This window comes from Alligator mississippiensis, chromosome 11 (assembly GCF_030867095.1).
Source record: "Alligator mississippiensis isolate rAllMis1 chromosome 11, rAllMis1, whole genome shotgun sequence".
NCBI lineage: Eukaryota > Metazoa > Chordata > Crocodylia > Alligatoridae > Alligator > Alligator mississippiensis.
The window spans coordinates 58,854,740-58,866,221 of NC_081834.1; the positions used below are offsets into that span (position 1 = coordinate 58,854,740).

The 11,482-nt window shown below is 60.7% G+C and overlaps 1 protein-coding gene and 1 non-coding gene across 11 annotated transcripts; one reads left to right on the top strand and one right to left on the bottom strand.

Moving 5' to 3' along the window:
• Positions 1–1,716: 1,716 nt before the first annotated feature.
• On the top strand, positions 1,717–7,213 carry LOC132244138 (uncharacterized). Of its 10 annotated transcripts, none has more exons than XM_059715165.1 (8): positions 1,717–1,844; positions 2,176–2,228; positions 2,418–2,663; positions 4,271–4,516; positions 4,786–4,836; positions 5,099–5,309; positions 6,446–6,532; positions 6,841–7,213. In XM_059715165.1, exons 1-6 carry the CDS (start codon positions 1,839–1,841, stop codon positions 5,142–5,144), a joined length of 648 nt encoding a protein of 215 aa, XP_059571148.1. In that variant the 5' UTR covers positions 1,717–1,838; the 3' UTR covers positions 5,145–5,309; positions 6,446–6,532; positions 6,841–7,213. The 10 variants fall into 10 exon arrangements, 7 of the variants coding, with proteins under 7 accessions (XP_059571148.1, XP_059571151.1, XP_059571150.1 ...); XM_059715168.1 differs by having other exon boundaries at positions 6,900–7,213; XM_059715167.1 differs by having other exon boundaries at positions 6,903–7,213.
• On the bottom strand, positions 6,571–6,644 carry TRNAT-CGU (transfer RNA threonine (anticodon CGU)). Its single transcript has one exon. It is a non-coding gene; the product is annotated as a tRNA-Thr (tRNA).
• Positions 7,214–11,482: the final 4,269 nt, after the last annotated feature.

Genomic DNA, 11,482 nt, shown 5'->3' on the forward strand with positions numbered 1-11,482 from the left:
CAGCGGTGCTGTCCCCCCAGACTCATGCTCAGCCCTCGTCTCCCCTCAGCACCAGATGCCACCCTGGGCGCAGGCAGGCGGGCAGCAGACAGCCTCCCCCACATTAAGGGCGCTGCAGATTTACCTCCCCTGGGGGCAGGCCAGGAGCGGAGGGAGCCTGCACCCGGTGAGTTCGGGTTGCCTGAGCTGGGGGGCTTGTGCGGTTCTGTGGGGAGGGGGCAAGGTCTCTGCATGGGGGCACCCCCTCTCCCTCCTCGGTCTCCATTCCCAGGGGCCGAGCTGATCCAGCCCCTCCAGCCCCACGGCACTTTCTTCCACCCTCCAGATGCCTGTTTGGGCCAGGAGACCCCTCCCCAGCCTTACTGCCCCTCATCCCTTCGTGCCCTGGCACCCACCCACTCTGTCAGCACAGTGGGTGCAGCTGACGCGGTGCCCCTTGTCCCCCCCAGGACCAGGAGCAGTGCCGGGGGGAAGTGGAGGGGTGGGGGAGACCCTCCCAGCTGTGCGGGGCAGCTCTGCCAGGGCCGAGATGTGGCCGGACCCTCCCGCTGCCGTGAGTCTCTACCCTGACCAGGGCTGTGTGGGGTCTGATCTGGGGGTCAGGGGTCTCTCCCCAGGTGCCCTGTGCCCCTCCCACCTCCATGCATGGCATGAGATCCCGGGGGATAGTCTCACTCCCTGCCGACTCCACGGGCCCTGCAAGAATAAGGGAGGGGGTTGTGGGCTCATCCCCCAATCACAAGGACAGTCCTTCCCAAACCAGAGTGTCGGAGGGCACCTGGGACCCTGATTGGGAGGTGGGGGCTCACCTGAGATGGGTGGTAACAGCCAACCGCTGGCACCCCCGGGACCCAGGGCTGGGAGCCCTGCCCAACCCCAGGGCTCTGGGGGCTGCCATCCCTGCACCCTGGGGAGATGGGGAACTTGGTGCCCAGGGGAGTCCATCGCCCCAGCAGCTCTTTCCTTCCCCAGGCGGAGAAACCCCGTGGCAGGCAGCGCCGTCAGCAGGTGAGCAGGACCCAGGCGGGCTGGGGGCTGTGAGGGAGACCGAGTGGGCTGGGCATGGCTGCATGGAGGGGTGGACCAGAGGGACAAGGCTGGGGCAGGACAGGGGTTGGCGGGCAAATGCATGGCCAGAGGGACAGATGGGGTCAATCGGTGGCTACGTGTGCAGACAGACAGGCCGTGGCATGACGTCTCTCACCGTCTCGTTTGCTGCAGCTGGAGCTGGAGGCGCTTCGGGCCCGGCTGGCACAGGCGGAGCAGGACATGGAAACTGTGCTGTCCTGGTAGGTGTGGGGCTGGGGAGGGAGCTGGCTGTTCCTGTTGTGCGGCACAGGGCTCGGGGCACAAGCCCAGGGCCCATCCCACCTTCTGTGCATGTTTCTGCCTGGGGAAGGGGTGTTTTCTGGGACGGCGCCATCCACCTCTCTGAGCCCAGAAATGGTTTTTTGTCTCCACAGCGCATGGCAAAGGGAGGAGCGGCTCCAGGTTAGTTTGCATGGGGCAGGGGTTCTCAGGGCTGTGGGGCAGGGGAGGGAAGAGAAGAGGTTGAGGCCAAGCTTGGCCAGGCTGGGGGACATCCCAGAGGCTGCTGAAGCTGGGAGCAGAGTCCCGACACATGGTGTGTGGGGAGAGGAGGGACCTGATGGGTGTGCAGGGAGGTAACGCTGGTGGGTGCGGGGCCCGATACGCTGGGCGCAGGCATGGGCAGGCTCTGACGGGCTGGGGCGATTCTCGTGCAGGCCCAAGTGGAGGCGCTGAGGAGCCAGAACCTCTTCCTGGTGCTGGCCCTCAAGGCGCAGAGGGAGCAGGGCTGTGAACAGGACGACAGCCCCATGGAGGTGAGTCCTTCTGCATGCCCCTGCCGCAGGGGAGGGGGAGTGTGCGTGTGCCCGTGTGTGCACAGGGCAAGGCTGGCCCCTGCTGTGCCAACAGTGGAGGGGATGTGGGGTTGCCCTGGGGGGAGGGCTTGTGTGTGCAGCGCTGGGCACCATGTGAGCTGTGTGGATGGCACAGTGGGACCGGTGGGGTGACAGGTCTGTGCTGCACTGACCTCCCCTGCTCCCTGGATTGCTGTCCCCCAGCCTCCCCACATACTCCACCATGTGCCAGCTCTGGGCCCACAGGCTGGATTTTCTCTTCACTGACATTTTACTTTTTCATTTGCAACAGACTCCCATGGATATGGAGGGGATGTTGGAGGAGTGCTGGCCACCCTGGAGGAGGTAAGTGAGGGACAGGGAGGGCAGGGTGAGGTGCGGGGCTGTCCTGGGTAGCTGGTGGGCTCTGGGCCAGGCTATGGCATGTTGCAAGTGGTGCTGTTTGCAGGTAGGGGAGTCCTTCCTTCTCCGGTGCTGGTGGGGATGGATTCAGTCCAGGACCCATTTCTGAGCAGCTCCTTTTTTTGGAACCAGGAGCATTAGCCCCCGCCAGGAAAAGGAGGCAGGGTCCCACGAGGACAAGGGGACCCAGACCAACCTGCCCCTCCCTGCAGAAGCCAGCACCCAGGCAGAGGGCCCTGGGCATGAACACGCCAGCACCCAGACTGGGCCCCTCTGCCGGGCTGAAGTGGGGTGCGAGACAGAACCCCTGCCCGTCATGGAGGTGAGCACTCAAACAAAGGCTCGGCTCTGTCAAAAACGACGAGGACACGGGGAACGGTATGGTGCTTTTCATACTGTTTGTTTGTGAGCCTGGGATCAGAGCGGGATGGGACCTGGGTGCTGATCAGGGACCCTTCTGCGTCCAGACAGGTCAGGATGACCCCTGATGCCCATCCCTCAGGGTGCCAGTGCCCTGAACCAAGCAGCTGTCCCCTGTGTCAGTCCCACATCATCCCTGGGCCTCCGGATCCTGTCACCTCTCAGTCTTCCCTTGTGGAGGCTGAAGACATCCAGGTCCCTCAATCTCTCTTCATAGGACCTTAGCTGCAGGCCTCTAACCATATGAGCGGCCCTCCTCCGGACCCTCTCAAGGTTATCCACGTCCCTCTTGAAGTGCAGTGCACAAAACTGAATGCAGTTGTCCAGCTGCGCCCTTACCAATGCCGCATAGAGGGGAAGTATCAGCTCCCTAGACCCGTTTGGGATGCACCTGCTAATGCATGACAGAGTGCAGTGAGCTTTACTTCTCACTTGGTCGCACTGACGACTCGAGTTCATCCTGGAGTCGACTATGACTCCAAGATCCCCATGGAAAGGTGGGGCTCCCCGCCTATCCGCTGTGCTGGGTTCCCCCACCTGAGTCGTCTTCCATGCCTTGTTATTAATTAATTAATGATCTTAATTAGGCAGGAGACTTCCAATTACTGCCCCAATGCCAGGGGGCACTAACTGGCTCTGTAACTCCCCTACACCACAACCCATGCCTTTCAGATGGCATCCAGGTGTTATAGTGCTCCTGGCCTAGCGCTGGAGCAAGCTTAGGCCGCGCTGTCAGGCCTCGGTCACCCGCACACTCCACCCTCTCTCACAGGGGCTCTTTCATGCATCACCAGCTTATGCTGCCTTGCTCCCTCTTGGAGGGAGCACGGCCATAGGCTTAGCTAGTCCATTCCTTGGGTGGCCGACGTACCATCTGTGGGGCCTCCCCCACAACCCTCACCAGAGTAGTGGCCAACCAAGTACTCGACTGGGTCTAAGCTTACTCTGGCCCCTTCCGGGACAACACAATGTGTATATAAATGTACTGGGCCCTCAGCCCTTTGGGTCTTCTCCCCCTTCACTCGGGCTCCCCATCTCCACACCCTTCCCTCAGGCCCACAGGGCTTCCCTCCCAGGTGGGCTCAGGTGGCCGCAGCCATGCCTGGACCCCTACCTCCGGTGGTGTCTGACCCACCCAAAGGTGGGAGCTGGTGTTAAGGCGCCCCGACCTGCCTTTCACTGGGTGGTAATGGGCATTTCCTGGGGCTCCCACACCACTGGGAGCCCCACCAGGCCACCCACTCGCAGCAGGGTGCTCCATGAAGCTTCACAGCCAGGCGATGCTGTTGCCTGGCCTGCCAGTAGCAAAATGCGCTGCTTACATAGGCAACCCTGAATCAAAAAATGGGTGCCGTAATTAGGCACCTGCTTGCTGCTGGCTTCTAGCCCTTAAAGTGGGAGGCACAAACTGTGCCCTGCCACAATCCAGTTCTGCTGCTGTGCTCCTTTGAAAGTCATTTCCCAGTTTGTGAGTGTGACGGTGATTCTTTCTGCCTAGATGCAGCACTTAGCACTTGACTTTATTAAACTGCATCCTATGCTGTCCATCATCCATCTCTAACCAGTTACCCTTGTGCAAACAGGAGCAGATGCCCCTCCCAGGGGACGGATGCAGGGACCCAGGCCAGCCTGCCCTGCACCAGAGAGGCCAGCACCCAGGCAGAGGGCCCTCGCCATGCAGACACTTGCACCCAGACCAGGGCCCTCTGCCTGGCTGAGGTGGGATGCCAGGCTGGCCCGGGGATGATGTTGGAGGCAAGCACCCAGACCAAGGGGCATCATTGTCTAAGGTGGACACGACAGGGGGAAAGGTATGATGCTTTTCCTAGTGCTAGCATGAGAGCGTGGGATCTGTGTGAGGAGTGGAGGGAGGGCTGGAGCCAGGACTATGTTCCTTGTCCTGGGAAGGTCTTGTAAGTTGGGAGCAGGATGGGTTGAGGGCTGGGACCCCTGTGCCAGTTCCTGGGACAGAGGCAGTGGTGAAGAGAGGGGAGGCCGGGGCATGGGCTGGTGGAAGTGGTAGGGCTTGGGGGCTTGGAGTGTCTGCGAGGTGACCAGTGTCTCTGCCTCCCACCCCCAGTGCTGACACGGCGGCAGAGGGGAGGAGGCGAAGGTGGGGAGCACTGAGCAGGTGAGTTGCCAGGGCTTCACCCCAGGGTTTGGCGGTCAGAGCTTCTGGCCCAGGTCAGGCCTGCTGGGACAGAAATCCCTGCTGAACCAAGTGTGAGAACCACGTACTGCTCCCGGTTGAGGAGACTCTCCTTTACCCCGTGGTTGTTCCTGGGTGTGAGCAGAGGGGCCGAGATCCAACCCCATCCCACACACACTAGTTTCTTCTCACCTGGCCCGCACCCCACCCTGCGCGTGCCCTAACTCTGCCCCTTCTCCCACAGGTTTCACCTGGCCTGGATGGTCCCGTGCTGTTTTGCCCCCAGATGAACGGCTGAACTCCTCCCGTCCCCATGCCCCCCTGTCCTCCCTGTTCGTGATGCATCTGCGAGCACATGATAGACACCGGCACTCAGGTGTCCCTCCATCCTCCCCTGCCTGATCCAGGATGGGCCCACAGGATGCCAGTGTTGGTGCTTTTGCCTCTCTGAGCATGTAAGTGGTTTCCCACTCCTTCGAGGTTTCCACAGACTCTTGTTTTGTCCTTTTATCTTGGGCTGCACACTCCGACCAAGGGGCCATCATGACCTTAGGACTTCTTAGGGCTACTAGGAGCCATGTCCTTTGAACATGGCCATGAGCCAGGCAGACTGCAAGTACACCTGAGCTATAAGGCAAGGAGGATGCACAAGTGTGAACAGTGAAGCAAGGGGCATGGTATGAAACACTGCTGCATTGCTCCAGTGTGACACCTGTTCAGCTTTCTGGATTTTAATGGAGTGGTCTTGGCCTAGATCTGGACCATCTGATCTGGACTGGACAGTCCAACCCACTGCCATTAGACTGCAGGCATGATTTTTAAAAGGCCTTAAGCAATTATGAGCTTGATATGTCTTGCTTGGATCCTTCTGAGTGAGCATTTCACTGCTCTTGCTGGAATGACTCTTCATTCAGAATTTTGAGTTTGAATTTTAATTTTTGTTTTTATTTTGACCTTGTTTCCTGCCCCCCGCTCCCTTCAAATTCCTCTGGAGTCCCTTTAAACCCATATGGAAAGGCAGGAACTTTTTGAATTGATTCACAGTCCACCCGTGTTGCCTATGGCATTGCTGTGTGATATATATCCCCCAAAGTGTCCAGATGGTAACTACACCTTCCCTGGGAAAACGTCCCTTGTCCTCAGAGCACAGATGTGAATAGGGGCCTGGGCATTTTTGTAGATGTCTCCAGCTTTTATGAGGAAGGAGAATGCTTGTATTCACAGGTCATCAGTGAGACAGCCCTGGGCAAGATATAATTATGCTACATGCCAGCTGATCCCTTCCTTACCACTCTTCCGACCTCCAGCCCATCGCATCCCCAGTTGCTTGTAGCATTCAAAGCCCAAGGAAATCTTAATGTTGAGATTGCCCCCCTCGTTCTTATGTAACCTTGCAACAGGCCGCCACCCGCCACATCTCAGCACTGCAGCTCAGGTGACCCGGTTGCAATCCGGGTCACCTGAGCTGCTTACATTGCACAGGCATGCAGTTGCACATAGAAACAGGGAAGAGATCCTATTTTTTCTGATCTTGCCCCTCTGTAAACACTGCACGTATCCTGCAGGAGAACCCATTTCTTGTTCATTAAAGACAGGTTTAGATGCTGTAACAAGAAGAGTGGTCTATCAAAGTCCCAGGAAGCTACATACTGACACCAGGACTGATCCTGCTCTAAAGGTAACAAATTGGGGCTTTGCAGTGAGCTACAAAGAGACAGGCACTGCTGGGATTTGAACCCAGGATCCCCTATTTACGAGACAGGTGCTTTAACCAACTAAGCCACAGTGCCTGGGGGAATGAGGGCTTCCCTGCTTCCCACCATTTCACACCAGTGAAGAGCACTTGTTTGCTTTGGGAATTAAGGCAGAAGTGTTTTGCGTGGGCTAAAGAAGTTGGTGGTGGGGGCAGGCTGGCAGGGGAGGGGGCAAATGCTTCACAAAAATGACCAGAACCCGGGGCCTGGGCTTCACGTTTCTGTCTCCCAGCCCCAGGGAGCCAACACGACTCCATGAGCCCAACCTGGCAGTTGCACACCCGCTCCCAGCAGGTCCCAGCCGTCTCCTTTGTATCAGCGGTTCCCTCCGCACAGACCGCTGCCCAAGATGCACGTTCCTGAATCCAATGTCCAAGGCCCGGGCAGAGTCCGCAGGAGTCCACGCGTGCTCCTGGTGTCATCCTCATGTCTGGCACAAATGCCAGGGTGGCACTTTCCTGTGACTTGATGAGAGACCAAGCGCTGGCTCCAACTTCACAGTAGCTCCAACTTCACAGGAGTGTGTCATCATCACAAAAGGCACCGGGAGTGTTCGTGCGTGATTTGATAGTTTGATAAAATTATATGCCTGGTTCAGCAACAAAGGTTCAATCTGGTCATTGAGGCAGCTGCGTGGGTTAATCCTCACTCAAGCAAGCCACTGCAGGCAGCGTGGAGGCTGCAGGAGGCAGTGGCTGCAGCAAAGCAGAGCCCGGCTCCCCCCACAACTGCTGCCTACCTGCTGGGGGCTCGGCTGGGGGTGAAGCCAGCTCCCCACTGCTGGGCATATTCCCGGGGGGCAAGAGGGACCCACACCTCTCAGATCTGTGTGAAACAGGGGTGGGCGCGCTGTGGGCCTGGGCTCCCGCCCTGCTGCCCTCCCCTGGGGCCTGCACAGTCTGATCGGTGTGACCTGGTGCTGCAGGACAAAGCAGGGCCGTGCAGGAAAGCTCTCTGCTTCTGGGAGCTCTGCGCTGCCCTGGCGACGTGTCCCCTGCCCGCGTGGCTGCAGCAGGGTGGCAGCGTTGGGTTGTGCCACTGGCTGCAACCATGTGGGCAGGGAGCGCCTTGCCAGGGCAGCATAGAGCTCGCGGTGGCAAGGAGCTTCCCTGTGCAGCCCCGCTCTGCCCTGCAGGGCCAGGTCGCACCTGCTGGGCTGCAGAGGACCCAGGAGAGGGTGGCAGGAAAGGAGCCTGAACCTGCAGCAGGCAGCCGGCAGCACCCCTGCCCTCACCCCATGCAAAGACCTCGCTCGGGGGCATGGGACCCCCTGCCCCCAGGACTGCATGCAGTGGCGGGGAGCTGGCTACAGCCCCCACCCCCTGGAAGAACTACCTGCGGCCCCATCCCACTGCCCGCCGGGGCCCTGAGGCCGCACATTGTGGCCCCGACCCCACGCACTGCTCGGCTGGGCAGCAGCCTCCGCCCCAGCCCTGCCCAGCTTCCTGCCTCCCTCCCTAGAGGGGCTTCAATCCCTGCCCCCAGTTTACCAGCAGAGCTGCTCTCCAGGCTGCCCGGGCCATGTGCATGTACATGCACCTAGTGCCCCTGCCTGACCGCCCTCCTCCTGGTCCCCCACCACAACCCTCTTGTGGGCCTGAAGTCTGTCAGCCTGCAGAGAGCTCTTTGCAAACATGCACTATCCATGGGTTTCTCCATTAAAATGAGAAATCCGTGTTTTCCTCAGGTACAGGGGGGAAATCTGTGTTTTACTCCCTTTTCCGTGGGAAATGCAAAACCCAATCCCTATACTCACCTGCTGGAGGTGCCCCAACTGCAAGCCTCTCCCCATGGGATGTGCTGCAGAGCTGCAGGACCAGGAGCAGGTGCTTCCTCAGCCTGGCTGCAGAAGCCAGGACACTGCTGGCAGCTCCGTGTTGCCCGGGAGGTGTCACACAGACGTTTTCCCTCGAGTCCAGGGGCTGCCCGGGCCCTGGCTGGGACCTCTCCTGCTGCTGCCTCCTTGGACACTGTCCGGAAGCCCGAGGCTGGGTGGATTCAATGTCCCCGGTTTCCCTAAACTGCCCGGACTGAACCGAGGGAAGCAAGTGGGCTGGGGTCTGTTTTGAACTGGAAAAGGCAGGCAGAGGCCTGCAGGGACCAGCCTCGCCCCCGACTGGCTGGGCACTGCAGGGAGCCCACTCCCACCACTGGGCCCTCCAGCCTGGCACGGGCTGAGGAGGGGATGGGCAAGGACCCCCGCCCGCTCCCCGCAGCCTGGACCCGGGGCTGGGCCGGGCCGGGCAGCCTGCAGCAGGTCCCGGGCGCTGCGAGAGCCGGCGAAGGGCTCCCTGCTCCGAGCCCCGCTTCCCGGATGCGGGGCCCGCAATGCCGCTCGCTTTGCCGTGCCATGAGGAGAAAGGCTGGCTCTGAGCTGGGCGAGCGGGCATGGGGGAGCAAGCTCCTGCCCCTGCTGCAGGCTCCCAGCCACAGGGCACCTCAGCAATGCAAGCAGCTTCCCAGCACGTGGGTGGAGCAGCAGGGTGTGCAGGGGCCAGTGTCCTCCTCCCGGCGCCAGCGGCCCGGACTGACCCTGAGAGCAGCGACATGGAGGCGGAGGGGCTGGGAGAACATGCATGCACACCCTGCTCCACGCAGAGAAGAACTGGTTTCCTCCGCCCTCCCAGAGCGCTCACAGTATCCCTCTATGCAGTGGTTCTCAGCCGGGGGACAGGGCACACCGAGGTGCCTTGACATCCTTGCAAGGATGCTGCAGCGTAACCTGCAGTGTCAGAACTGCTGGGTGTGCATACACGATCCGCAATTGAAACCCCGGCATTTCACATGGGAACCCAGAGTGCCAAAAACACTGGGACCCGTCGCACTCTTTCTGACTTCTCTGCAACAGGAGAATTGCTCCAGTATTTTGTCTGTATTCCAAAAACGAGTGAAAAGCAAGAGCTGGCATTTGTGAGGGTGTCTGTGAGTCCAGCAAGGGCTGAGTGGAGCCCAAAGAGAAGCGCCTTGAGGCTCAAGAGTTCAGAAGTGCTGATCTAGGAGCTTCCCAAACAAGAGATTTTCTTCTTATTATTACAAAATGTTTCTGCACAATATTATCTTCATTATGTATGCAGGATGTTTAGGGGCTGTGAGATGAATCAAAGCATCCATTAATTCTGGGTGCCTAATTCAAGGCTCCTTGAACTTGATTTTTTCCTATGTCCAGAAGGTAAAAAGTCTGTCTGACGCCTTGTGTCTAACAGGAAGGGGCCAGCAGTGTCCTGGCTTCTGCAGCCAGGCTGAGGAAGGCACCCTGCTGTCCCGCCACACAGTTCTCTAGTACATGGCATGGGGAGCAGGCTTGCACTTCGGGTGCCTCCAGCAGGAGATTATAATTCACTCTGCACAATCATGCAGCTCCTGCTCTTGTCACTGGGCAGGACTCAGACACCTCCAGAGCGGGATCCTTGGTTACCAGGATGTGCCAGGCTCTCCATTCACTTCAGCGGGGAGTTCTAGCCCGCGCTAAGACCCCCCGTGCTATGTTCTAGCCTGCGCTAAGACATGCGGGGCATCCCATGTCTGTGCAGGGGACTGCAGAAAGGGGAGGAAAGTCCGCCCCTCTCCAAGGTGGTGACCGCGGCCCTGATGCTCTCACACCCGCTCCACGGGGTTGGAAACATCCCCAGGTACAGGAGCTCCCAGCCCTCCCAGCTCAGCCCGCGCTGCCCGGCCGGAGTGGGCAGGGAGCCCAAAGCTGCGGTGCTGACGGGCACCCACAGGTCCCAGGGAAGGGGTCCCTGCCCTCCTCTGCCGGGCACTCCCCAGTCCCAGCCCAGGGTTTTATCCCAGGAGCTGCCTGGACTCCCGGGGGCTTCAGCCCCGAGCCAGGCACGTGGAGCCAGAGGTCAGGGGCCGGAGCAGGGAGCTGTGTCCAAACCAGCTGCCTGCCGGTCATTGCCCCTGAGCCCAGGGCTTCCTTGCCCATGATCCCAAGTCATCAGGAGTCTGGCGGCATGGGGGCATCCCCGGGGACACCGGCCTGTCTCCTGGAGAGCAGGAGGTTCAGGGGCAGACGGGTGCACAGGGGTGCCTTGAAGCCCAGCTGATGACTGCTCCTGCTCAGTGCCAGGATGGACAGGCTGAGGCGGGTGCTGAGCAGGAGGACCACCAAGGTGGGCTTCGTGCCAGCAGATCACAGCGGGGGGCCTGGGCAGGAACATCTGGGCCCCCCCGGCCATGAAGAGGAGGGGCCCATCAAGGCGAGGACGTGGCTGTGCCCCGTGTGCTGGCGTAAAAAAACAGTACGTGCCAGCACCAAAGAAGAGCACTTGCAGCAGCCCACCACCTCCAGGTGCAAGTGGAGGTGGCCCTGGGTGCGCCTGGGCAGGCGGGAGCCCGGAGGAGAGGAGCGCCGGGCACAAGAGCTGTGCAGCCTCCCGCCCGGGGCATGGAGCAGCCTGGAGCCCAGCCCTGCAGCCCCCCGGCAGGAGGCAGCCCCTGCAGAGGTGCGGAGGAGGGCCCAGCCTCCCTGGGGCAGGAGCGGAGCCCGTCCTGCACCAGCCCCAGCCCCAGCCTGAGCTGCAGCTCCTCCTTTGCAGACCTGCACGGCTCCCTGGGGTCTGCGAGCCCCCTGGCCCCTGGCGCCAGCCGCACCAGTGAGGAGCCGCGCTGGGGCCACCCAGTCTCAGGGCCATTCACTCCGGGGGGCAAGGCAGACCCTGCGCAGGGCTGGGCAGGGGCATCCGGGCCGAGGCAAGGGGGCTGAGCTGCACGACCTGCAGGTCTCCGGGCGTGGGGTGGCCTTGGTGGTGGTGGGTGAAGGGGGAGGCAGAGTCATTTGTGGGGGGACAGGGACCTCCCAGGGCAGCGGGGCAGTCCAGTGTGCTCTCAGCCACGGGGGTCGTGAGGTTGCAGGGGCGGAGGAGCGGGAT

Bases quoted from the DNA above. Each gene is read 5' to 3' on its own strand.
- LOC132244138 (XM_059715165.1), top strand. The intron at 2,229-2,417 runs GTAAGTGAGGGA...TTTTGGAACCAG, and splicing joins TGCTGGCCACCCTGGAGGAG to GAGCATTAGCCCCCGCCAGG. The intron at 4,517-4,785 runs GTATGATGCTTT...TCCCACCCCCAG, and splicing joins TGGACACGACAGGGGGAAAG to TGCTGACACGGCGGCAGAGG.